At 56.4% G+C, this 25,729-nt stretch overlaps 2 protein-coding genes across 9 annotated transcripts in view; one reads left to right on the forward strand and one right to left on the reverse strand.

The window, feature by feature from the left end:
* Nucleotides 1–22,546, forward strand: part of SCAP (SREBF chaperone) — a 112,176-nt gene extending 89,630 nt beyond the window's left edge. For 3 of the 6 annotated variants that reach the window (XM_055080183.1, XM_028478460.2, XM_055080184.1), the window contains 15 exons: nt 998–1,110; nt 2,145–2,239; nt 3,674–3,772; nt 3,934–4,152; nt 4,880–5,256; nt 5,793–5,981; nt 6,065–6,266; nt 6,356–6,471; nt 6,553–7,078; nt 7,157–7,242; nt 8,816–8,898; nt 9,005–9,171; nt 9,351–9,431; nt 9,627–9,833; nt 9,916–10,305. In XM_055080183.1, coding sequence (XP_054936158.1) covers nt 998–1,110; nt 2,145–2,239; nt 3,674–3,772; nt 3,934–4,152; nt 4,880–5,256; nt 5,793–5,981; nt 6,065–6,266; nt 6,356–6,471; nt 6,553–7,078; nt 7,157–7,242; nt 8,816–8,898; nt 9,005–9,171; nt 9,351–9,431; nt 9,627–9,833; nt 9,916–10,161 — 2,806 coding nt within the window. In that variant the 3' untranslated portion in view covers nt 10,162–10,305. Of the gene's footprint in view, nt 1–997; nt 1,111–2,144; nt 2,240–3,673; nt 3,773–3,933; nt 4,153–4,879; nt 5,257–5,792; nt 5,982–6,064; nt 6,267–6,355; nt 6,472–6,552; nt 7,243–8,815; nt 8,899–9,004; nt 9,172–9,350; nt 9,432–9,626; nt 9,834–9,915; nt 10,306–22,513 lie in introns of those variants that run through there. The other 3 variants (XM_028478459.2, XM_024124011.3, XM_055080182.1) reach the window with 3 other exon arrangements.
* The window catches only part of PTPN23 (protein tyrosine phosphatase non-receptor type 23), a 45,575-nt gene continuing 30,453 nt past the window's right edge, over nt 10,608–25,729 (reverse strand). The window contains exons 3-25 of one of the 3 annotated variants that reach the window (XM_024124021.3): nt 19,298–19,425; nt 18,974–19,050; nt 18,299–18,348; nt 18,014–18,145; nt 17,691–17,771; nt 17,464–17,595; nt 17,332–17,379; nt 16,852–16,908; nt 16,666–16,724; nt 16,405–16,484; nt 16,176–16,290; nt 16,016–16,081; nt 15,494–15,639; nt 14,884–15,195; nt 14,649–14,803; nt 14,396–14,547; nt 14,129–14,308; nt 12,297–14,031; nt 12,036–12,220; nt 11,838–11,942; nt 11,624–11,762; nt 11,423–11,536; nt 10,608–11,342 (exon numbers count right to left, since the gene is read on the reverse strand). In XM_024124021.3, the coding sequence (XP_023979789.1) occupies nt 10,863–11,342; nt 11,423–11,536; nt 11,624–11,762; nt 11,838–11,942; nt 12,036–12,220; nt 12,297–14,031; nt 14,129–14,308; nt 14,396–14,547; nt 14,649–14,803; nt 14,884–15,195; nt 15,494–15,639; nt 16,016–16,081; nt 16,176–16,290; nt 16,405–16,484; nt 16,666–16,724; nt 16,852–16,908; nt 17,332–17,379; nt 17,464–17,595; nt 17,691–17,771; nt 18,014–18,145; nt 18,299–18,348; nt 18,974–19,050; nt 19,298–19,425 (4,728 nt within the window). In that variant the 3' untranslated portion in view covers nt 10,608–10,862. Of the gene's footprint in view, nt 11,343–11,422; nt 11,537–11,623; nt 11,763–11,837; nt 11,943–12,035; nt 12,221–12,296; nt 14,032–14,128; nt 14,309–14,395; nt 14,598–14,648; nt 14,804–14,883; nt 15,196–15,493; nt 15,640–16,015; nt 16,082–16,175; nt 16,291–16,404; nt 16,485–16,665; nt 16,725–16,851; nt 16,909–17,331; nt 17,380–17,463; nt 17,596–17,690; nt 17,772–18,013; nt 18,146–18,298; nt 18,349–18,973; nt 19,051–19,297; nt 19,426–25,729 lie in introns of all 3 variants that reach the window. The other 2 variants (XM_055080181.1, XM_055080180.1) reach the window with 2 other exon arrangements.

The raw sequence follows: 25,729 nt of genomic DNA on the forward strand, positions 1-25,729 counted from the left end.
AGGTACATTTCTTGCTTTCTTACTATTAAAACATTTAAATGCCTAATAAAATAGGTAATGTTAGAGTAAGCTTTATAAAAGACATAGGACATAAACAGATTCTAATTTGTTCTAATTTAATTCTAATTTCCACGATTTGCTTTCCCTGCCATTTCCTTCTGAAACATGGTCTGAAAACCCTTCCCTGGGTGTGTCCTCGGGCTTCAGTCTCCTCAGCTCTGCTGGGCCCCACCCGCCTGTCTTTAGCGAGTACTGCCAGTTGGCCTGTGCCCTGCCTTTGCTTGTCAGACTGGTCTCAGGAACAGCGATTTTGTGTTTTCTGTCACCTTCCTTGCTCACAGAACTGCTTCCTTTCCTAAAGGTGGTGGTACTAAACACCCCCTCCCAGCAGAGCTGTCAGCTCCGCCCTCAGAGCCCCCCACTTCCACTGCTCTACAGTGGAGACCCCAGTGAGGTTTGCCTCGGCTGGTGTTCTTTGTGCCTAGACTTCCCTCATAGAGCGTTACTGGTAGTGGGAACCTCTGGTCTCAAGAGAGCTAGGAGAATTTTCTTTAGAAACAATTGCTCGTCTCCAAACACAGCTTCTCCACAGAGGCGAGTAGGGCTTTAGGCTGGTCTCATCCCCTTCCATTTAGTCCTGATGCCTTGGCGGGGTGGTCCCCTCTGGCCGGTGTGGGAGTCTGGTGTGGGGAGGCCCCGAGATCTGTGCTCTGGCAGCTGGGCAGCCCAGGGGCCTCTCTCCGCCGTGCTGGATGGATGGAGATGGGGGTGGTCACTCTCTCCCTGCACGGCTTTGAAACCTGCCTGAGAGCTGAGAGCCGTGCAGACAGAGGCCCTCCTGGGACGGGGGTCAGGCTTGTGCTGTGCGAGTTGCTCAGCAGCCCCCACTATAGGGTGCCAACCCCACAGCCCCCCGGGACCCAAACCCGTTGAGAACCAGCTGTGTGTCGGGGGCCCTCCTCAGCGCGCTGCTCACCCTCTCCCTCTCTGTCCCCAGTGAGATTTTCCCCTACCTTGTGGTGGTCATTGGGCTCGAGAACGTGTTGGTGCTCACCAAGTCAGTGGTCTCCACCCCAGTGGACCTCGAGGTGAAGCTGCGCATCGCCCAAGGTAACAGGTGGCGAGTGCGGGGTGCACTAGGGCAGGGGAGGGGGGCTGTGCTACACCTCTTCCGGCTGAGGAAACGGGGAGCCCAGGAGCCTCCCTTGCTGTGGCCTCCAGAGTCACATGGCAGCTTGTTATCATGAGCCCTGAGGAGCCGTGGAGTCACCAGGCCGTGCTTCGTCCTGGTTCATGTGTCAGTCAGAAAGCAAACCAGACTCTTCTGCGGGGCTCATATGTTTGACCCTTCGTCAGGCTGGCACCCGGTCTTTTCTCCTCCTGCCTCACTCCATCACATGAGGCCCAAGCCCCTGAAGCTGGTCACCTCAGAGACGCTGCCTCCACAGCTGTCAGCAAAGCCCCCTGTGGCCTCCGTGGCAGGAGCTGGGGATCTGGGGTTCTGGCGAAAGCGAGAAAAGAGCCTGGAGGTCTGAACTCTTGCACCTCCTCCTCCTCCTCACCCCCTATCCGTGGGAGCAGGGCTGGGGGCAGGCTGTTCGTTCACTCAGCAAACCTCTGTGAGCTTCTGTGAGAGGCCAGGCCCTGCACTAGATGTAGGGTTCCGAGGAGAACTAGGGGAAATGGCCGCTGTCCACTAGGCGCTCAGAGCTTTAACCGTGAGACTGTGTGATAGCCTGGGGCCCAGGGAGGGGCTGAGGTAGAACACAGCGACCTCTTCTGTCCCTCGAGCCATTCTCCCACGTGCAGACAGACCATGCACACCCAACGAGGACAGCATGTGAGGCTGGATGTGCCAGCTTTGGAGTCACTTGGCTCTCCTCTTGGGTTTGCTCAACTCACACCCTGCTTCTTCTCCCTTTCTCTGATGGTTGTAGCTCTCCCCTGGACCCTCCAAACCCTCCTTCCCTGCAGCAGCTATGACAGCAGCACCTTGGAGCTCGGGCACTGGCAGGGCAGGGTCCTGAGGGTTGGGGAGCTTTGGTGGGATTGCTGCCTCAGAAGACTCCCCACGTGGTGTGTGCAGACACGTAGTGGACAGCGGTCACGTGCTGGCCCCATGGTCCTGTTGTCGTCCTCTGCAGGCCTAAGCAATGAGAGCTGGTCCATCATGAAGAACATGGCCACAGAGCTGGGCATCATTCTCATTGGCTACTTTACCCTTGTGCCTGCCATCCAGGTAAGGCCCCTCCAGGGCTGCAGCTTAGGTGAGCATGGAGCCAGCTGCTGTTTCCCCAGCTGTGCGGGGCACACCCCCTCTACACTGCCACCCTCACCTATGAGGTGGGCCCTCTGCTGGCAAGATGGCTGTCACCGTGCACAGGGTGGTCCTGGCATAGCTGGTTCAGGAGGAGGACTCAGTGAGCTGAGGCTGGGCCACGGGATTGAGCTCCCAGCCTGGCAGCCTCTGCCTTTGACCCTGTCCTTGCCCCTCGCTGCCTGTCTCTCATTCACCCAAGTGGCAGGAGGGGGCTTGGTGGGTGCAGCAGAGGCTGGCTGCCCGCTATGCAGTCCAGTCAGACCTCGTTTCCCAGTTCTCAGGCAGAACACGGTGGGGTCCCTGAACTGGGCCCTTCCTGCCTTTCCTGACCCAAGCCCTGACCCACCCCTGCAGCCTCTGAACACATGGCCCGCACCCTGGGAGGGCCACCGGCCATTGCCCAGAGCCCTGGCCCAGCCGTGGGGCTGTGAGCAGAGGTGCGGGTGGACCCACACTGAGTCAGAAGCCCAGACTGTTGCTGCCGGTTCCAGGACGAGTTGTGCGAAGGGAGTGAAGAGCCATCCCCTCCCCGTCCTTCCCCCACAGCATGCAGGCCTGCTGAGGTTTGGGGATGAGCTGAGACCACAGGGGCCCCAGGCTCCCACCCCCGCCAGAGGGCGTCTGCAGGACGCGGGCAGTCTTGGGACATTAGAGCTGACATGACCACGGTGCCACCATGTGCTCCATCCTTCATCTTACCCCACATTTGAGTAGAAGCCATGGTGATGTGCCAGAGGTCGCAACAAGGGCAGGGGAGGAAAACTTAATCTGAGAAAATTCCATCTATCCACAGGGCTTGGGGAGCAGAGAGACCACCCCTTTTCGGTTTCAGGGCAGAATTAATTCCCCCCTGAGCTCTTCCCCTCCTTTCATTGGTCCAGTGTGGTCACTGGCCAGGAATATTTCTGAGAGCCCCCAAACCAGGCCAGGCCTGGGCTTTAGGTAGGTGTTGGTCCGTGGCATGTGAGCAGGGCCAAGGGCTCAGTCAGGGAGGGCTTTTTGGGTAGCAGGCTGGTGGGGCTCAGAACTTTCCAAGTTGGGTCAAGGCACCTCACCTCCAAGTTCGGGCATCAGCCTTCTCTGGGTAAAGGTGTTGCGGGGGTGCTGGGGGGAGGGGTGGGAAGGGGTGGGGGAAGGGGGTCTCTGCTGCCCCCTCGTGGGGAGGGAGGGAGCTGGTGCATTATCCTCCTTGGCCGCTCCCAGATTTCACAACTACCAGCATCTCTTTTCTTTCTCTCTGCTGTGCCTTGCCTGAAACTGCCCTGCAGATTCCGAGGTGCCTGCAGGCACGGAACTGGTTCTCTAGGTCCTGGGCAGTGAGGTCATGGTGTCCCCTCATCTGCTTAATTCCAGGAGTTCTGTCTTTTTGCTGTCGTGGGCCTGGTGTCTGACTTCTTCCTTCAGATGCTGTTTTTCACCACTGTCCTGTCCATTGACATTCGCCGGATGGAGGTAGGACTGGGCTGAGCCCTGCCCACCCACCTCCTCCGCATCCCTGGCTGTGCTCAGGGGATCTCTGGGTGAGAGAGGGGCAGGCCTCGGGCAGGGCAGCAGCCCGGTGCGGGCAGCCTCTGGACAGCAGCTTTGGGCCCTGACCGCTGCACCCCCAACAGCTAGCGGACCTGAACAAGCGACTGCCTCCTGAGGCCTGCCTGCCCCCATCTAAGCCGGCGGGGCGGCCAGCACGCTTCGAGCGGCAGCTGGCTGTGCGGCCGTCCACACCCCACACCATCACACTGCAACCGTCCTCCTTCCGAAACCTGCGGCTCCCCAAGAGGCTGCGTGTCGTCTACTTCCTGGCCCGAACCCGCCTGGCACAGCGCCTCATCATGGTACCTGCCACCCCTGCCCGAGGGCCAGCGCTCAAGTCCCTCTTGCATTTTGCATTTGCCTTGGAGGTGGGGGGTGCCCCTCAGGCTTCATGGCCTCTTGAAGCCTGGCTTTGGGAAGCCACCCACTCTACCCTCCTGCCCAGACCCTGGTGGTTTCTGGGGTGATAAGCCTATCTTTGGAGAGGTAGCCGAGGTTGTCAGGGAGAGGAGTTGTCTCCCCAGGGTGACCCAGGACGGGGTGCTCTGGGATGGAACCCACCATGGTTGCCCGAGTCAGGGTTCACTGTGCAGGCATCAGAAAATGCTGGGCTGGGCAGAGGGGAGAAGGAGCAGGGCTGGCCTCTGGTCAGTGGGCCTCTCCTAAGGAGTTGAAGTGAGACGGCAGCGAGGCTGAGGCCCTCTGAGGACTAGGACCAGTGGTGTCTATGGAGCAGGTCATGCAGCTGGTCCCTCTGGCCATGCTGACCGTGGGAAGGGTAGCAGCTTTCTGGCCCAAGCTGAGATGGGGGTTGGGGATGGGAAAGTTCTGTAACAAACCTAAGGGTGAACCTCTGTATTTCCAGGCCAGGAGTCCCAAACCCCGACCATGGAAAGGGAACTAGGTCCCTCTGGGGGGCAGTTGGCCCCCAGTCATAGTGGGAGGACTTGGGGAGGCTGGAGGGAAGGACAGGTTGGGGCTGCCCATTCCTCCCAGAGGTCCTGCTCAGCACCCGATGCCCCACTGCAGGCTGGCACCGTTGTCTGGATTGGCATCCTGGTGTACACAGACCCAGCAGGGCTGCGCACATACCTCACTGCGCAGGTGACAGAGCAGAGCCCTCTGGGCGAGAGCGCCCTGTCTTCCATGCCTGTGCCTAGTGGTGTGCTGCCTGCCAGCCACCCGGACCCCGCCTTCTCCATCTTCCCACCTGGCGCCTCTAAGTTACCCGAGAACCAGACATTGCCAGGGGAGCTGCCCGAGCCTGGGGCTCCAGCTGAGGGCGTCCATGACAGCCCAGCCCCAGAGGTAACCTGGGGGACTGAGGATGAGGAACTTTGGAGGAAGTTGTCCTTCCGCCACTGGCCAACGCTCTTCAGCTACTACAACATCACACTGGCCAAGAGGTGAGTTGGGCTGTGCCAGGTCCCACCTCCCCACCGTGATGTCAGCTCACTGTCCCCAGAGCATCCCTTCCCTTTAGGAGGGAGACCCTCTGGTTTGAATTCTGCATTTCCTTTCAAATAAACACCCCTAAGGTTGTGAAGTAGGAGCCAGTGCTCCAAGCATCCACAACCTAAGAGTAGCCCAGGGCCCTGCTCTGGGGAGTCATAGGTTGCTGTCAGCCACTTGGCCAGAATGAGATCCACCTCACTCACTTCCACCCGCTCTGAGCCAGAATGGGTGACAGACATGGCAGTGATGGCTTGGCTGCCGGTTTCTGTGACAGAGCAAGGTTGGGGTGCCAGAGCTGGGCTGGGGAGGGTCGTTACCTCTGCTGCCCCAACCCACGCTGGGAAGACTGTCCTGAGAGGGTGTTCTTGGAGCCTGGCAGGTTGAGCTGAGTCCCATGTGAAGAGCAGAGTGGGGGACTGGGGCAGCAGCAGGAGGGGGGTCCCTTCCGAGGGCATCTCTGCTGAGGCTGCCTGCTGCCCGGCCCCAGGTACATCAGCCTGCTGCCTGTTATCCCAGTGACGCTCCGCCTGAACCCGAGGGAGGCCCTGGAGGGGCGGCACCCTCAGGACGGCCGCAGTGCCTGGCCCCCGCCGCGGCCTGGGCAGGGTGGGCTCTGGGAGGCTGGCCCTAAGGGGCCAGGCACGGCGCAGGCGCACAGAGACATCACCCTGTACAAGTAAGGCCCACGAGGGAGGGGGGCGGCTGGCAGGGACGGGGGTGGGGGGTGGGGCACGCCTCACCAGGCTCCGCCCGGTGCAGGGTGGCGGCACTCGGCTTGGCCTCAGGCATCGTCCTCGTGCTGCTGCTGCTCTGCCTATACCGCGTGCTCTGCCCTCGCAACTACGGGCAACCCGGCTCGGGGCCCGGGCGGCGGCGGCGTGGGGAGCTGCCCTGCGATGACTACGGCTACGCGCCACCCGAGACAGAGATTGTGCCCCTGGTGCTGCGCGGGCATCTCATGGTGAGCGCGGGCGGGAGGTGGGGGCGCCTGAGACCTGGGCCGCGCAGACACCAGCGCCCGTGCCCATATCCATGCTGTGCTCCCCTCAGGACATCGAGTGTCTGGCCAGTGACGGGATGCTGCTGGTGAGCTGTTGCCTGGCAGGCCACGTGTGTGTGTGGGACGCGCAGACTGGAGACTGCCTCACTCGCATCCCACACCCGGGGTAGGTACCCCCCACCTCCACCCATGCCCTGCCCTGCATCTGTGCCCCACTGTCCTCACCCCACCCTCCCCGCCCCCCCAGCAGGCAGCGCCAGGACAGTGGTGTTGGCAGCGTGTTGGAGGCTCAGGAGAGCTGGGAACGGCTATCGGACGGTGGGAAGGGTGGCCCAGAGGAGCCTGGGGACAGTCCTCCGCTACGGCATCGTCCCCGGGGCCCTCCGCCAGCTTCCCTCTTCGGGGACCAGCCGGACCTCACCTGCTTGATCGACACCAACTTCTCAGCGCAGCCACAGCTCCTAGAGCCCGCTCAGCCCGAGCCCCGGTACCGGGCGGGCTGCCGCCGTGCTCAGGCCTCCCCAGGCTATGACTTCAGCCACCTGGTGCAGCGACTGTACCAGGAGGAGGGAATGGCTCCCGTCCACACACCAGCCCTGCGCCCACCCTCGCCCGGGCCCACGCTGCCCCAGGCCCCTGAGGACGAGGGGGGCTTTCCTCCCGAGAAGGGCTCCCCTTCCCTCGCCTGGGCCCCCAGCGCAGATGGCTCCATCTGGAGCCTGGAGCTGCAGGGCAGCCTCATCGTGGTGGGGCGGAGCAGTGGCCGCCTGGAGGTGGGCAGAGGGGACGTCTGTGCAGGGGGTTTGTGGGCCCTCCCAGCTCGCAGGTGCTCACAGCCTCTGGGCCTGCAGGTGTGGGACGCCATCGAGGGCACTCTGCGCTGCAGCAGCGAGGAGGTCTCCTCGGGCATCACGGCCCTCGTCTTCCTGGACAAAAGGTGCGAGTGCTAGGATACCTGCCTCAACCCTAGACAGCCGAGCCCAGCCCAGCGCACTCTTGAGGTTTGAACCCTGCTTCCCCTTCACTGGTGTGTGACTTGACTTCCATACTCGGTGCCAAGCCCCACACCTGTGAACAGCAGGTAGTCCACCTCAGTGGGACGGTGACAGCTCAAAGAGTTAACAGGTAGGAAGCACTTAGAATAGGGCCTGGCACATGGAGAGTGAGCAGTTCTCCTCACCCTTCTGAAGTCAAGTTGCTCTAGGTAGCCTGTCAATGCTGACCTTTCTAGGTTTCCTGGGTTTTCAGTTCCAGAAAAACACATTTTCAGAAGAACCGTCTTTTCTTCCCCTTTGATGCTGGACACTGTCCTCGCCTCCCTTCTCAGCACGGCTGTTGGCTGGGTGTTCCCGGGGCTCGATCACACACTCCCTGGGAGAGGAGGATTCCTGGCTTCTTAGGCTTGAGCTCCCACCTCTGGGCTGAGAAACCTGGGCCTCACCCATGACTAGGTGCCTTTGCTGAACGCTTCACCTGCCTGACCCATGCTGGCCCTTCCTTGCAGGGTCCCTGACCGTTTGTGGCCCCACCATCTAAGCTAAAGCTGGAGCCTTATTTTCTTGGGGTGGGGACACCCCTTGCTCTTACCTCTCAGTTTCTGTTGGCTGCTGCTGTCATTCCTGCCATTGCCAGGCTTCTTGCTCAGGACTTATTTAGCTAACATCCTACTCTGCAATCTGGCCAAGTTCACTGGGTTCTCCACACTTGGAAATTCTCCCCTGCTGCTGTTTTTTTTTTTTTTTTTTTTTTTTTAATTTTAGGGAAAGGCCACGTCTCAGCTCAACCCCCAAAGTTCCATGGTCTCTCCTCCCTCTCCCTTCCCCTCCCACCCGTGCTGTGCCTTCCCCATCTCTACCATAGATCCTTCAGATTATGGGCAGAGGTGAAGATGTGCATTGCCCTTTGCTGGAGTAAGATTTTGAACCCCACTCACTTCAAAGCTTTGGGGCCACAGGGCAAATGTCTCCATCTCTGCCCGTCAACCTGTGCCTAGAAATCAGGGGCAGTGGAGAATAATCCTATTTCTTTGTGGAAAAAGGAAATGGAGCAGGTGGTGCTTGGGTCGAAGCTGCTTTTCTGTGATGGAGACAGCAACACCTTCTGTGGCTCTAAAACATAGCCCCACCTTAGGTCCTACTTCTCCTCCCCTGAAGCCTTTCCTTTAGCTCCAGGCTGTGGAGGGGGACTGCCCATCCCCTTGTTTTTAATTTCCAATCTTACATGGTGTTCCCCAGGTACCACTTTACACATACTAGCTCATTTACTCCTCATGACCACGCTGTAAGGTGGGTACAGTTCCCATTTCACAGATGAAGACTCTGAGGCACAGAAGTTAATAATTGGAGTTGCAACCTGGTCCCCAGCACCTGTGCTTCCCTCTTGGCCATGGTCCCTCATGGCTCAACTGTTCCCACAGCCAGTGGGAAGGGCCTGTCAGGGGCCTGCGGTGCTCAGCCCCAAGGCTGGGGGCTCTGAGGGAGAGCCACCTGGCAGCCGCTCTTCTCTTCCAGGATTGTGGCTGCCCGGCTCAACGGTTCCCTTGATTTCTTCTCCTTGGAGACTCACACTGCCCTCAGCCCCCTGCAGTTCCGAGGTCAGGGGACCTGGGCTGGGCTGGTGCCTGCACCTGGTGGGTGGAGCGCAGGGGTTGCCTGCCGGGTGTCTTCTCGGAGATCCCTCACTTGGCCTGTTGTCCCCAGGGGCCCCGGGGCGGGGCAGTTCTCCCACATCCCCTATGTACAGCAGCAGTGACGCAGTGGCTTGTCACCTGACCCACACAGTGCCCTGTGCACACCAGAAGCCCATCACAGCCCTGAAGGCAGCTGCCGGGCGCCTCGTGACTGGGAGCCAGGACCACACACTGAGAGTAAGTGTTGGCACCATCTCTTGGGCACGGGTGGCCCAGCACAGGGGGTGGGGAGCACATGGGGTCAGTCAAGGAGTGGCTGGAGGTGTCCTGGATGAACTGTGGAAGGGAATTCCTGGCCAAAGTGTGATTTGGAAAATCCCAGAGAGACCAGAATCTGATACCTGTTCCTGCCCCAGGTGTACCGTCTGGAGGACTCATGCTGCCTCTTCACCCTGCAAGGCCACTCAGGGGCCATCACGACTGTGTACATTGACCAGGTGAGGGCCGTGGGTGGGGTGTGGGGGGTACCAAGCCAGGCCCATGGCCCTTGTTTCTAACTCCGGGGAGCTGGTCCCCAAGGGAGGGCCTCTGTAAAGCAGAGTGAGGGCTCCCACCCACCAGGGCACTAAGCCACCCTTGTGGACAGAGGTGTTTCACCACAGTGACCAGCTCCCCTGTGCCTGTTCCCTTAGACCATGGTGCTGGCCAGTGGAGGACAAGATGGGGCCATCTGCCTGTGGGATGTGCTGACTGGCAGCCGGGTCAGCCACATGTTCGCTCACCGTGGGGATGTCACCTCCCTCACCTGTACCACCTCCTGCGTCATCAGTAGTGGCCTAGATGACCTCATCAGCATCTGGGACCGCAGCACAGGCATCAGGCTCTACTCCATTCAGCAGGTAGGCAAGTTGGGGGCCATGGGATTCTCGGTGTTTTAGGGAAGGATTCAAGATACCGAGCCTGTCCTGTCCTTGCCTCCAGGACCTGGGCTGTGGTGCAAGCTTGGGTGTCATCTCAGACAACCTGCTGGTGACCGGCGGCCAGGGCTGTGTTTCCTTTTGGGACCTAAACTACGGGGACCTGTTACAGACAGTCTACCTGGGGAAGAACAGCGAGGCCCAGCCGGCCCGCCAGATCCTGGTGCTGGACAATGCTGCCATTGTCTGCAACTTTGGTAGCGAGCTCAGCCTAGTGTACGTGCCCTCTGTGCTGGAGAAGCTGGACTGAGGGTGGCCTCCCTGCCCGTCTGGCTGGGGTGCTCTGTGGGGCAATGCGCTGGACCTGGACTGGGGGAAGAGCTGAATCTCTGGGAAGCTGCCTCTGAACTGTCCTGTCCTGCCTCATGACTGTAATATTAAACTTTTTTTAAAAATCACATCAGCCAGGGGCTTTGTGAGCCACTTGCGTCTTCCCCTGGATGAGCTCTGGCATCATTTACACCCTCCCGGTGCCTAAAGTGCAGCACTTGGTTAGACCGTTCTCAGCTCAGAGCAGCTCCTGCCAAGAGCCATACAAAAGTCAGAGGAAGAGTTTACAGGCTGGGGAAGTTTAACAAGCCAGCTCTAGAGGCCTTCTTGCATAACCACTTCAGAGGTGTGGAAACCAAGGTGACCCCCTCCACATCCATGCTCACTAAAGGTGGTGCTGCTGGGGCCTGGCGCCCCCCACCTCCCGGGGAGCAGCGCTGAGCAGACACTGGCCACAGAATAGGTTTGTTTATTCAACAGCAAAGAGCTGAAAATGTCAGGTCCCACAAAGGAGCAGAACCTGACCCAAGACCCGTGATGCATCTCCACCCCATAGAGCTGTGGGCTGGGCCAGGCAGGGCTGAAGGCAGCAGGAATGGGAGTAAGACTAGGCCCCACCTCAAGAGGGGCAGACTGGCATGGGAGACAACGTAGTGTAAGGACCAGGCAGGCAAACCCTGTTCAGGTCTTGTTGAGTGTCCAGAGTGGATCCAGAAGGCTGAGGGGGTCGTCAGTGGGCCGGGCAGCCCGCAGACCCTGCCCGTTATGGGCCTGTAGAAAGTTCTGCTTGCTCATCCGCTGCTTTCCCCTCAAGGAGCTGTCCAGAGAAAAGGCCTCAGGAGTTAGGGAGGCCAGCAGCTCCAGGGAAGAGGAGGGGGGCCCCAGGCTGGGGACCTCAGGTACCGGCTGCTCCTCCTCAGGCGGGGGGACCTCAGGCAGGGGTGAAGAGAGAGGGGGTGGGGAGGAGGATGGGAGCTGGATGGACTCTGGGAGGCTGGGTGGCGGCAGGCCTGGGGGCTCTACAGGGCCTGGCAGGCCGGCAGCCGGGGAATCCAAGCCTCCGGGAGGCCGGATGCTGAGCTTGGCGATAGTGGCCTGGATGGAGCTGATGGGCACATCCCCACCGAGAACCAGGTCCTGGGAGTCCTGAGGAAGGTGATTCTGAGGAGACAAGAGTGGGTGAAGACAGAGTCCAGGAGCCAGTGTCAGTCCCAGCAGCCCCCAGGGGCTCCCTCACTCACCTTCTGGGTGACACTGGTGCCAGCTGAGGGCTTGTACGGAAGAGGCACGCCGTGGCGCTGCAGGACCTGCTCCACGTGTTTCACCACCGCCTCATGGCAGAACCTGAGATGCAGCTGCAGGGGCGCATTGGGCCTGGTCGGTCGGGCGGGGCCCATCACCCAGGATGGAGGGCCCATCCCAGCTCCCGCCCGGGCCCTCACCTTCTCCTGCAGCATGTGTTTCCTCTGCTGCCGCATGCGCCGCACCAGCTGAGGCAGCTCAGGGATCCCACTTCCAGCCTCCACCTCCTGCACAGCCGCGTAGAGCAGCGCGAAGGCTCCCGTGCGGCCCACCCCGGAGCTGCAGCAGGAAGGGGTTGTGAGGCCAGCCCAGGAGCCCCCAGAGGAGGGCCGCTCGGGAGCTACCCACACCTACCTGCAGTGGACGACGACGGGCGTGTGCAGGGGGCGCTGATGCAGGTAATGGGCGTGCACCTCCTGGATGAAGTGCAGCAGGTTGCTGGGGCTGTCCGGCAGGCCTCTGCGGGGTGGGGCGGCGTCTCTGAGCCAGACCTGATCCAAGGCTGCACCACCCACCCAGCCCCCCAACCACCGCCCAGGGCAGCAGACGCACAACTCCGGCCACGTGGGGAAGTGGAGGTGCACGAGCGAGCGCTTGAGGCTCTGGTCCCGGAACTGCAGGCTCAGCACCCGCTCCACGTGGGTCTCGGTGGTGCGGACACTGCTCAGGGCCAAGCTCAGGGCTCCGTGCACCATGGGCTGGCCCCTCTCGGTAGGGAAGTAGCGAGCCACCTTTTGCTGAAGGACAAGCAGGGCAGTTAGGGCTGGTTTTCCAGTTTCCCTGCTGGGCACCCACCCAACCTCTCCCTCTCACCTTTTCCATCTCAGCCTCGGACACGAGCATGACAATGACTGACACTTTCTGCTCATGCACCATGAGCCAGAAGTCAGCAGCTGTGCCAGGTAGGGGGGCCTGGGTGGCCACCAAAGGTGGGCAGTACGGTGAGAGCCCCTCCACGCGGCTGGCGTTGATGTAGTCGTCCTTGCCCGAGCGCAGCACCACACGGTTGCTGTCGTAGGGCATGACGTCCTGGTGCCGGTTCTTCAGTGAGTAGCAGCGGGCGATGGCGATGGAACGGCCACGGGCATCGTGCTCCTGTGCGTCTTGCAGCTCCCGCCAGACAGCGTCCAGAGCCCCTGCATCGCCCAGCTGGCCCCGAAAGGCCTCCAGCTCCTGCTGCAACTGCTGCAGCCTCTCCGGGTGCTCGTAGGGGTCCTGCTCGATCAGCCGCAGGGCCTGTGGCCGCCGGCCCTCAGCCGCATCCACCTTAGTAGGCTGCAGCAAGGGCTGCCCACCTCCAGGAGGCTGAGCACCTCCATGCTGACTCTCAGGGCTGGAGGAGAGCAGATCTGCACTCGCAGCGCCTCGGCGCAGACACACGGCTGGCTCTGCTGCAGGGGGCCGAGGAGGGACGGGGCCGGGCCCCGGTGACGGGGCAGGTGAAGGCACCAGGTGGGGAGTGGGGGTGGGCTGGCTGGCAGGTGGAGGGCCTCGAATGGAGAGGGGCGGGGCCTGGGGGCCCAGGGGTCTGGGGGAAGGGGCAGGACCATATGCCAGGGTGGGATGGGGAGGCTGAGGGGGCCCAGGGCTGGGGAAAGGCAGTGCCCCTGAGTGGGGGGGCAGAGGGTCCTGAGAGGGGCCTGGGTAGAGCTGGGTGTGCAGGGTGGGCGGTGGCTGCCCCAGGACACCAGGCTGAGGGGCAAAGGGATAGGGGGTCTGTGGGAGTACCAGTCCTGGAGCCTGGGGTGGGAAGAGGTGTGGATGCTGGAGTGGAAGGGGCTGCTGGGGAGGCTGGGGCCCAAACACCGCTCGTGTGGGGTGAGGCTGGGGCCCAGTCCTTGGGGCTGAAAAACCTGTGGGCATCCCAGGAGAAAAGTGGTGCTGGGCTGGGGGAGCTGCGAGGGGTGGCTTGGCCCCCATTGGGTAGGTGTAGGGCACGGGCAGTGGCTGGGGGGGTGGCCCCGGGAAGCGGGGCCGGGGAGGAGCAGGGGCAGGGTTTGGCCGTGGTGCCGTGTGGCTGGAGATGGGGGCCTGGACGCTATCTACTGTGGTGGTGGCTGGCCGAATCCCCACGGCCAACTCAGGGCCCGAGAACTGGGGCGGTGGGGCTGAGGGCAGGCCTGCAGCCTGTGGGGTGCGCCCCACCCCCCCATAGGGACTGCTCACCATGCCATGCTGCGGTGAGGATCGTGGCACGAGGCCCAGCTCTGGTGTGTAGGCCCCGGCTGTGTAGAGAGCAGGTCCAGGTGCCATGGCCACCACAGGGTGCCCTAGGGCCTGGGGGGCCCTGGGCTGCAACAACTGGGCAGGGCCCGAGTAGGTACCAGGCGGTAAGGTGCCTGAGAGATAGTGGGGTCCTGGGCCTGCAGAGCTGGGGAAGGGGCCAGGGGGGAAGTGGAGTGGGGCAGCGGCCCCCAGGTAGGTGTCGGGGGGCAGGCTGCGCAGCTCCTCAGGCAGGTCTCCGGCCTCCGCTGCCTCGCCCTCCTCCCTGCGGGGCAGCAGCGGCTTTGGGGCTGTGGGTCGTGGCGGCGGCTTCTTCTTCAGCTCCCTGTAGGACGAGGTAGGGAAGAAGTGGAGCCACACACCCCCTCAGCCCGACCTCAGTCTGGGCTGCAGCCGCAGCCCGGCCCCGGGGCCACACTCACCTGTCTAGGAGCTGCTGGCGGGCTGCCTCGCGGGCCTGGCAGGTGGACTGGGCCCGTTCCAGGAGAGCGGCCACCTTGCTCTCCAGGTCTGCATAGAAGTCCTTGCCCTCCTGGGACTTCTTCATCAGGTCCTCATAGGCTTCATAGGAGGCCACCAGGGTCTGCAGCGTGGAGTTCCACCTGGGAGGCAGAAGGGCCGGCAGGAAGTGAGTAACTGGAGCCCAGCTCTGGGCAGGACTGGGTAGAGGTACAGGGCCAGACACTGACTTTTGATCCAGTTCACTGAGCACCCGCCGCACAGATGCGTACTGCACGTTGGCCTCTGTCAGTGCCCGGAGAATGTTGTCCTGGGCGGCCAGGTTCTGCTCCAGGTACACCCTCAGCTGGTCATACTTCTTCAGCTGCTCCTCAAACAGCTTCTGAGGGAGTGTGTTGGGGGGTGGAGGACAGACACTCAGGGCCTCACCACCTAAGGGTGGAGCCTAGAGTCAGCCCCTGCACACTGCTCACCCAGCCCCACCTTTATCTCTGAGTGGTCTGTGGTAACCAGTGACGCCGTGATGTCATCCTTCTGGATAAGCTCACGCAGCTGCTGCTCCAGGGACACACGCTGGTCCCGCATCTCCTGCACCTTGGCCAGGATGCGCTTCAGGTTCTGCAGCACTGCCTTGTCCTCTGGGAGCGGCAGTGGTCAGTGAGGCCAGAGGAAACCCCAGCGCCAACCCTCTCCCCACGGGGACAGGAAGGGGGCTCACCTGGGGTGAGAGCTGGCGTGGGCAGGGCGGCCCGGACCTGGTCCAGAGGCCCACTGAGCAGGCGCAGGTTGCCAACATGCAGATTCATGGCGCGGTGCAGCTCGCTGTTGGTGAAGGAGGCCTTCTCGTGGACCTCCATGTACTTGGCCCATTCTCGCCTCACCTCCGCCAGCTCGGCCTTGGAGACAGCCGTGCTGGCCCCTGCCTGGCTCACTGCCTCCTGCATCTTCTGTTCTAGCAGCTCATCCTCCTCCAGCAGGTCCCTGATGTCCTTCAAGGAGGCTTCCACATCCGTGAACACACCTGACAGCACTGGGGGCATGTTTAGAGGACGTGGGGTCAGCTCCTGTGGCAGGCAGACCAGGCATCCAATCTGGCCCATCCCCCAGGAGACAGAACTGCCCCCTCAGTCAGGCTTGTGTGCAGCCCAGTGCAGACAGAGGGCACACGGGGTTCGGTGCGCACACACCGAAGTGTGCGGTGGGTGCTGTGACAGGTGCTGGGAGAGGTGAAAACCTCCATCTCTGGTCAACAAGGGACACAGAGAAGGCCGCAGCAGGTGACTCCCACGTTCCCGCCCTCCACCTGCTTGCTTTTCCTCCTCACTCACCTTGCATGGACTGGACGAGGTTCCTGACAGTGTCGGGCCGGACGCTGAGAGCCGCACACTTCTCCATGAGCTGGGGTGGGATGTGGCTGTAGGCGTCAAGGTTGTCCACTGTCTCGGGATCCAGCTGCATTGAATCCATGAACTGGCTGTTGGGGGGCAACGGGACCAGGTGGGTGCTGGCTCAACCCCTCAGCTACACGAGGAGCCCACGAGGGTTAGCCCCCACCACTGAGGCAAGGTCTGAGGTCCTAGCAGACAACAAATCAGCACCCCAACTGCCACCACAGAACATGCCCAGGGCACTGCTGAAAACAATGGGACATCCTCCTCTCAAGATGCGTGACTCTCAACTTACAAATCTAGCAGACAAGACCCTGGGCAGGGAGGGTGCAGCCAGGAGGCCTGCTGGTGCCAACAGACCTTTCATTTACTCCTCTCCCTGTCGCAGGCAGCACTGGGGACCCCAGAGAGGTCTGGTGTGTACCCTCCATGCCTCCCACCCCACCCCAGCCCTGCACTCACTCCAGGACCTCATTCTTGTCCTCAATCTTGGCCATCATCTCCCGAAGCAGCTTGGCCTTCTCCTCACTGCAGGAGAAGTGACAGCAATTTGCTGGAAGCCCATGTCTCTTGAGATATCCCAACCCGACCTGGGCTAATAGGGCCTGCCTGTCCCGCCCACCTGTACAGCGACGAGGCTTCATGGGCAGCCATGGGTACCAGTTTGGTGAAGATGTCAGGGCCCGTAACAGCTGGGTCTGTGGGGTTCACTGGTAAGGGCTTCACCAAGGGGGCACCTGGGAGGGGTGAGGAAGAATCGTGGAGACCAGGCCCACTCGAACCTCGACTGCCTCTCTTCTGTCCCATCTTCACCCCCTACCCTGATCCTTGGCCTCCCCTCAGCTTCAGACCTTTTACAGGCTGAAGGGTGTCCAGTGCTGGGACAGCCTCGTGGTAGATGAAATCATTGTCCTTCTTGGCAGAATTGTATCTGGGGGTCAAGAGAAGGAGGAATGGGGAGTCGTGAGTGATCAGCAGGGATCCAAGACCTAACGTCCCACATGGGCCACTACTCTCTGGCCCTGGTGGCTTCCTCCCAACGATGCAGGCAAAAGGCCAAGACCCTTCCTAACAAGAAGGAACCAGAGCCACCCCGAACCCCAGAAACTCACTTTCCCCCAATGACGTCCATAGTGAAGCGAAGTGCGTCTTGCACAGTGTCAGGCTGGCCCTGTAGGGTAGGGATAGGGGTGCTCAGTGCCAACCACAGCCAGTGCCAGGACACCCCTCAGCCCCACCAGGCTTGCTCCTTGTCTTCTCAGGCTCCGAGGGGCAGCCAGGCTCTTCCTCATCTTTACCTTGGCCAGCTTGATGGCTTCATTGAGCTTGTCCAGGGCACTCTGGAAGTACGCGACCTGCGGGGGACAGAGACCAGTCTGTCCTTCCCTGCTTGGACCCTACTCCTTCCGCCACCCCAACCCCCACTGAGCCTGTCTGGCCATCAGGTGACCCATCAGAAGACAAGGAGCTGAGGAGGTAGCCACACGCCAGCCCAGCCAACAGCACCACGCTTAGTGTCTACCTTCCAGCTCCACCCCACAGCCTACATCTCCCACCAGCCATCCCCCGAGGGGAGACTGCTGCGCCTCCTCCGTCCCCTGGGATGAAGGCTGCACAGATTGGACAACACATGAGAAACACCAGGTCTACAGTGGGGTGGGGGAAGGGGGGGCGGCCAGGGATGTGGGGGTGAGAGACAGAAGAAGGGTCCCCACGAGGATCTTGACCAACAAGGCTGGGACCAGTCCAGAGTCCCCTCCTGGCCACGGCTCACTCACCCGCTCTCCGAACTTCTGCTGCTCCTCAGCCTGCTTCCCCATGTGCAACTGGGAAAGAAGAGATGTCACTACTTACTTCCTGAGCTATGGCAACTCAGCCCAGCCCAGCCCTGGCGGCCACGGTGCCCTCACATGAGCCACAGCCGCAAAGTAGTAGATCTTCATCTGTACCAGCTTCTTCCAGTCCTTCTGGATCCGGCCCAGCAGTGAGGCGGTATCGGGGTTCTCCAAGGCCCGGCACGCCTCCTTGTAGTAATCCACCACCTAGAAGCCAGGACAGGGCTATAAGTTGGGGATCGGGAGTAAACCAAAAGCCTGGCATCAGTCCCTTGTGGGCCACCGTCTATCCCTGTCCCTACCTGTGCACTGATGCGAGCCACCAGAAAGCTCTTCCTGTTGTCCAACATGGACTTCTCCAGAAGGCACTCCTGAGCCTGGCCCTGGAAGAGCAGATGGAGATGCACTCCATTCCTCACCGGCACAGAACACACGGATGCCCTCTCCGCCCAGCCTCCCGCACTCCAAGCAGCACAGCCCTGCTCCTGATCCACCTGGGGCTCAAAAGAGCAAAGCCCAGGCCTCTGCTTGTCCCTCACTGCCATGTGCACAGGACCTCTAGGATCCAGCCCTAACCATGCCCGCCCCTGGATTCAACTCAGCCCCAACAAGGGCGTCTCCTCACCAGCATGAGGTTGACATTGAGAGTTAGGATCTGCCGGCTCATGTCAACGCTGTAGGCGTGAGGGAAGTGCTCACGCAGGTAGGCAAAGGCACCTGCTGCGCACTGGAAGTGAGTGCAGGAGACCTTCATGCCCTGGGAGAGAACAGGAGAGGATGCCAGCAGCAGAGCCACAGAGCTGCCTGTGTCCACTCCACGGGGCAGGATTCACACTCTGGAGGCTGACAACACTCAGCACTCCTCCCTGGTTCTGTCCTACGACCCAACCACTGCCCCTACCCTCCTCACCTCCTCAGACATGCGCTTGTCCATGGCCCCCAGCATGGAGTGCAGCGCCCCTGGGGAGGCACAGAACATGCGGTCAGCGCTAGCCTGGGGCTGCTGGTGTCACCCATTACCAGGACAACAGGGGTCTGAGAACTGGGGCAGCTGGTCCAAGGACACCAAAGCTGGAGTAAATGGGGTCTCGGTCTCTGGCTCTGCACCAGGCAGGGATGGGGTGGAAGGCAAGGGGCTCCTGCCGTCCACAGCCCTCAGCCTACAAGTCCAGTCTCAGAACCTCAGGGATGCCTACACAGGACTCGGGACTCCCCAGGCTGAGGCTGAGCCATCAGTGTTGACGGCAAGGCCAGTCTAGGCCAGCCGCCTTCTCCTCCTGCTGGAAGCAACCCAAAGCCACAAGGGGGGCCGGGATCTGTCCAGTAGAAAAGAGAGGCCACCCCTCTGGGCCGGAGCACACAGTAGCAATACCATGTGGCAGCCAGCCTAGTAGAGCCCTCTCCCCAGCAGGGTGGCTCCCTGTGGGCCCGAAGAGAGGCACCAGCAGAGCTGTGGGAAGGCAGTGGGAGGGTCAGAATCCAGGTGTCTTCCATCAGCCCACTGCCCCTGTGGCCTCCTGCTGAGCTGAGATGGGGTGGGCAGGGCTGGGAGGTAGGGCCATGGGGGAGGAGTTAGGTAGCTCACCAAGGTTGTAGAGAATGCAGGCCTGCTCATACTTGATGTCTTCATGGGACACAGACTTGCCTGAGAAGATCTCAGTCCTGTGGACAGGCCACCCCAGTCATCGTGAGTGAAGGAGCTGGTGAAACGACCCGAAACGACCCGCCACCCCCAGTGCAGCGTCGAATGGGAGAGAGGCCTGGGGAGACCACACCAAGCCACTCCCCATGCTGTGCAGCAAGGAAAAGAAAGCGGGGGGGGTGGCGGGGAGGGGCATCCCCACCACCCAGACACCCCTGGGCTGTCCCAGGCAACCTCCAGGCTCCCCCCAGCCCTGCCAGCTCTCACCAGGTGACAGAAACAGCGGCCTCCTGGCCTGAGCCCATAGGGACCCGACTCTGCAGGTAGTGGAGCTGGCCCAGGTACTTGCGGAGAACACTGCAGCCCTCAAAGTCCCGTGGGACACGAACAGCATTCTGGGGGATGGATAGGAGAAGCAGGCCTACTGTCATTTGGAGTAGAAGACAGGCAGGGCTGTCCACCCACAAATGCCCAGGAAATAATCGGAGCTGGGGGACTGCACAGCCTAAGGGACCCAAAGAAAGCCCTCAGCTACCTGCAGTCATTCAACAACCATCCTACCAGCCAGGACTGTTGGACTGAATCAGTCCCACTTTTCCAGGAGGCAGTTTAAAACATGCATTAAAAATTTAAATGTACTTAATGTTTGACCCACAGTTCTGTATCTAAAAATATACAGTAAGAAATCCAGAAAAGCAAATGCTTGGATGAGCATGCAAGGATATTTATCACAACAGTAACAGGGTCAAATACTGGATGCCACCAAAACTTCCAGAGGGCTTGCTTTATTTAAGCAAGCCCTCTTTATTTAAAGAGGATTAAATAAATTACATCAAGGCTACCCACAAAAGAGAATACTCTGCAGCCATGAAAATTGAAGACAAGGATCTCTACTGATATGTTAAGACGTCCATAACACATTTATTGTTGGGTGGAAAAAGGCATGTAACAGATGAGCAACATAATTTCATTTTTATAAAATCATATGGAAATTGATATTAACTAGGTATATAAACAGAGAGAAAATCTAGACAGTTAATTGATTATCCCTGGATAGTAGGGTTTAAGTAATTTATCTTATTCTATACATGCATACAGAGACATATTTGATGCTTTATATTGCTTATGTATTCTTTTATACAAACAACTTTCAATTTTTATAGTAAGCAATAAAGCTAGTCCCATTTGGGGAAAAAATAAAACAAAGTGAACCCTCTGCTCAAACAAACGGAAGAAGAGACAGTATACCCTCCAAGAAGCAGGTGCACAAAGAGTGGAGGGGCTAGAATCACTGTGCATACCCTAACCCCACCTGCTGGAGTGACCAGAGAGCCCCACACCAGGGTTCCAGCAGCCGAGGGGCCCAGTAGAGAGCTGCTGGGCACCAGCTAGAAGAAATCCTCTAGGGGACTTCCCTGGTGGTGCAGTGGTTCAGACTCTGCACTCCCAATGCAGGGGTGGGGGGCACAGGTCCGATCCCTGGTGGGGGAACTAAGATCCTGCATGCTGCAAGGCGCACCGTCCCCCACACCAAAAAAAAAAAAAAAAAAAAAAAAAAATCCTCTAGGACAAGACACTCCAGAGCTGGGCTCTGAGCCTTCTGTCTGGGATGCTCAGAAGGGACGCAGATGCCCTGTGGGACATCAGAGGAGGAAGAGTCCAGCACCGGTCCACTCAACACCACTTCCCCACAGTGTCTTGGGGGACCATCTCCCCTCTAGGCCTCAGTCTCCTCTTTCAACAGGAATGCTAAGCTCCCTCTCTGCCCTCTAGAATGCCCAGTGCAAGGATAAGGCATGTCACAGCCATACTGCTGAGATGCCACCTCGAGGGGCCTATCCCACAGGACAAGGCTTCTCATGTAGTCATTCTTATCACTCCCCTCCCCATCATAGTTCCACCATAACGAAATGGCACTTAACGTTTTCCATTTTTTAAAGTGGAGCCACATCCTAAGCAGTTAACATCTCTAAAATAACAGGTATGATGTGCTAGCTACACATTTTTAAAATACTAAAGCATATACAAAAAGATTAAAAAATGTTTGTCTTGGTACTTCCCAAAACCATCTTTGGGAAACAATGGAAGCAACCCTCCCTCCAGGTCATGGAGATTCACCTGCACCCTTTAATCCAACCAAGAATGCAGCTGCCTCTTGTCCCACCCTGGCCTGTCACACTCTGAGGAACTGCATGTGGTAGGAGTAGAGCAGAACAGGGGAGGAGTATGAAAGCAAGCCCGGCCACCACACCACACCCACTCCCCCACCCTCCAACTACCCCCTCACCACCTCTGTCAGTTTTATTCCCTGTGATCACAGAACCAAAAATTTATTCCAGAGTAACTGAAAAGTCTTCTTAAAGAATTACTTCAGGGCTTCCCTGGTGGCGCAGTGGTTAAGAATCCGCCTGCCAATGCAGGGGACATGGGTTCGAGCCCTGCTCTAGGAAGATCCCACATGCTGCGGAGGAACTAAGCCCGTGTGCCACATCTACTGAGCCTGCGCTCTAGAGCCCGTGAGCCACAACTACTGAGCCCACGTGCCACAACTACTGAAGCCCACGCGCCTAGAACCCACACTCCGCAACAAGAGAAGCCACCGCAATGAGAAGTCTGTGCACCGCAATGAAGAGTAGCCCCCGCTCACCGTAACTAGAGAAAGCCAGCGCGCAGCAACAAAGACCCAACTCAGCCAAAAATTAAATATAAAAATAGATACATAGATAAATAAAATTAAAAAAAAAAAAGAATTACTTCAGGCCCAGTTTTACAGATGAGGAAACTGAGGCCCAGATCAGGAAAAGAGAATTGCCTACAGATTTCCAGATTATATCCACCTTCCATTTCCACTGCAAATCAATGAGTTATGGTAAAAGGTTAACTTGACTTATGCTGTCTCTGCTTTCTACATCTCTGTGCTTTCATAAATTTCCTATAACTCACTAAAAACTGGACCAGTGTTCTAAAACTTCTGTAATAGCTCATTTAGTTACTCTATTTTATTTTCACTTTATACAATGCTGAATCTGGGAGTTTTCTTGATCTGATAATTTTTTTTTTCACTGAAATAATTATCATCAGCGTTCTATGTAAGAAAGTTTGTTCTGTGGTTTCACTGAAGAAAACACTGATCTAGTCCAACTCCCACACTCTTTCAATGAGTAACTCAAGCCCCAGGAAGGGGAAAGTGACTATCCTGATGTCCTTCTGTGAGTTGTCTGTGCTGGGAATAGCCTCAGATCTGGAGCATTCTTGGGGTTGGCTCTCTGCAGCCCACTGCTCTGTGCAGGCTGCCTGCCCTACACCATAAAGGATCTGCCTCAGAAGAGGCTTTGGAGCTGGGTGACAATGCTCCCTCGAGGGTGTTTTGTGTGCATGTGCACTTGTGTGCACAAAACAATGGTAGTCTGAGGGGTTAAGATTATCTCATTAGTTTTCAAACTCTTCAAACAAAATCTTTTTTTTTTAATTTAATTTATGCAGAGTATTCTGGGAAGGTAGCAGAGTAAGAAGCACCAGAAATCCGTCTCCCCGCATAGACAACAAATGCACTGGCAGAATCTGTCTGATGTAACTGTTCTGGAACTCCTGGAGTCTACTGAGGACTTGCAAACGTGCAGAGGAATGTTTGGGTAAATTTTGGTGAATTTCAGCCCTTAGCACAATAGCAGCTACCCAGTGCCCATCCCTGTGCAGGCAGCCTTGCATGTGTTCCTGGAGCAGCTTGCACACACAGCCTGTGGGAGCCAGGGTGGGCAATGAGGACGCTGTCCTCCAAATATCAGGGATCTGCTCTGATCAGGGCTGATCGCGCTGCTTCTGATCTCAGAGGTGCAAAGAGGAGGCGGACACTGTTGTTACACCTCCCCCTGCTGTTGCACCCCCCCTCTGGCTGAACTGACTTCAAGGGGATTTAAAGCACCAGTGCTTCTCCCCCCTCATCCCTTCATTTTTCTCTTTTTCTCCTTTTGGGAGCCAGATATTGAGGACTGTTGGAGTCAAAAGCAACCACATATTCAGAGGAAGTTAGAAAGTCATCATGCACACTCAGGGGAAGGCAAAGGCTCAGAAAAGACCTGAGAAGACTTTAAGTCCACACCTCAGACTGATTCTTGGCACAGAGACAGCCTACAACACTCCAAACAAACAAACAAACAGCAAACCCTGGGGAAAGGGGAGATACTGATTTCTAGAGTCACCACATCATTAGATTCAAATGTCCGGTTTTCAACAACAACAAAAATACAAGACATATAAAGAAATAGGAAAATATGACTCATTCAAAGGGACAAAAAAAACCCCAAACAGAAACTGTTCCTGAAAAAGATGTGATGACAGCTCTACTAGATAAAGACTTTAAAACAACTGTCTTAAAGATACTCAAAGAACTAAAGGAAGATGTGGAAAAAAGACAAGAAAATGACACAGGGAACAAAATGGAAATATCAATGAGACAGAAAACTTAAAAAGAAACCAAAAAGAAATTCTGAAGCTGAAAAGTACAATAACTGAGTTGAAAAATTCACCAGAGTGATTCAAAGGCAGATTTGAGTAGGAAGATGAAACCATCAGTGAAATCAAAGCTAGGACAATTGAGGGGACTTCCCTGGTGGTCCAGTGGGTAAGACTCTGCGCTCTCAATGCCGGGGTGCTGGATTTGATCGCTGGTCGGGGAACTAGATTCTGCATGCAAGCCACAACTAAGAGTTCACATGCCACAACTAAGAAGTCCACATGCCGCAACTAAGAGTCCGCATGCCGCAACTAAGAAGTCTACATGCCACAATAAAGATCCCACATGCCACAACTAAGACCTGGCACAGCCTAAATAAATAAATATATTTTTTAAAAGTCTAGGACAACTGAAATTATCAAGTCTAAGGACAGAAAGAAAAATTATTGAAGTGAACAGAGCTTAAGGGACCTGTGAGACACCATCACACAGATCAACATACACATTGTGGAAGTCCCAGAAGAAGAGAGAGAGAAAGGGGCAGAGAGAATATGTGAAGAAATAATGGCAAAAAAATTTCCAAATTTGACTAAAGACATGAATATAAACATCCAAGAAGCTTAATGAACTTCAAGTAAAATGAACTCAGAGACCCACACCAAGAAAAATTATAATCAAACTGTTGAAAGACAAAGAGAACCTGGAAAGCAGCACAAGAGAAGTGACTCATCAAATACAAGGAATCCTCAATGGGATTATCAGCAGATTTCTCATCAGAAACTTTGAAGAACTGAAGGCAGTAGGTTGATATATTCCAAGTGCTAAAAGAGAAACACTGTCAACCAAAAATCCTATATCTGGCAAAACTGAGGAGAAATCCTTCAAAACTGAGGAGAAATCCTTCAAAACTGAGGAGAAATCATAAGACATTCCCAGCTAAACAAAAACTGAGGGAACTCACCACCACTAGATCTGCCCTACAAGAAATGCTAAAAGGAGTCCTATAGACTGAAATAAAAGGACACTTGATAGTAACTTGAAGCCATATGAAGAAATAAAGATCCCAGTAAAGGTACACTGTACATGGGTAATTATATAAGCTAATATTATTATAACACTGGTGTGTGACTCCACCTTTTGTTTTCTACATAAGAGACTAATAGTTTTAAAAAATTCAATTTACACACAGTAGTGTTTAAAGAATATATCTTTAGCATATATAAACATACCAATTAATTATCCCTGCTTTGGGGGGAAGATACAATCTCCTACACTTTGAAATTATAAATAAAAATTTTATTTAAATACTCTTTTGTTATTCAAATAGAAACAGTTGTTTTTAACTACTTTCAAACAGAGTAGCAAATGAGATAATTCACCTTTCTGACAATTTTTTCTTCCTCTTAAGAACAGTGTCACCTTCTTTAAAAGGCAGGTAAGTTCCTCTACTTCAACATAATAAAGGCTATAAATGAAATGCCCTTAGCTAACATCATACTAAGTTAGTAAAAGACTGAAAACTTTTCCTCTCACACAAGAAACAAGACAACAAGGATGCCCACATCAACCACTTGTATTATCACAGTACTGGAAGTTCCAGCCAGAGCAATCAGGCAAGAAAAAGAAATAAAAGGCATCCAAATTAGAAAGGAAAAAGCAAAATTATCTCTTTTCACAGACATGAACTCATATGTAAAAATACCCTTAGAGATTGCACCAAAAAATCTGTTAGAATTAATCAATGAATTCAGTGGAGTTGCAGGATACAGAATCAATACACAAAAATCAGTTCTTTCTAAACAATCACAATTAAAGAAAAAATTTTTTTGAATTTCAATTCCAATAGCATCAAAAAGAATAAATTACTTAGAAGTAAAATTAACCAAGAAGACCAAAGACTTGCATAGAGAAAACTACAAAACTTTGCTGAAAGAAATTAAAGACATAAATAAATGGAAAGATATCTGATATTCATGTATTAAAAGACTTAATATTGTTAAGGTGGCAAGCCTCCCTAAAGTGATACAGTTTTTGGATTTTACTTTTTTATGGATTCAGTGCAATCCACATCAAAATCCCAATGGCATTTTTTGAAGAAATAGAAAAATCCATCCTAAAAATTCATATGGAATCTCAAGGGACCCCTCCCCAAATAGCCAAAACAATCTTGAAAAAGAACAAAATTGGAGATCCCACAATTCCTCATTTCAAAACCTATTACAAAGCTATAATAATCAAAACAGTTT

Source organism: Physeter macrocephalus, chromosome 18 (genome assembly GCF_002837175.3).
Source record: "Physeter macrocephalus isolate SW-GA chromosome 18, ASM283717v5, whole genome shotgun sequence".
Taxonomy (NCBI): Eukaryota; Metazoa; Chordata; class Mammalia; order Artiodactyla; family Physeteridae; genus Physeter; species Physeter macrocephalus.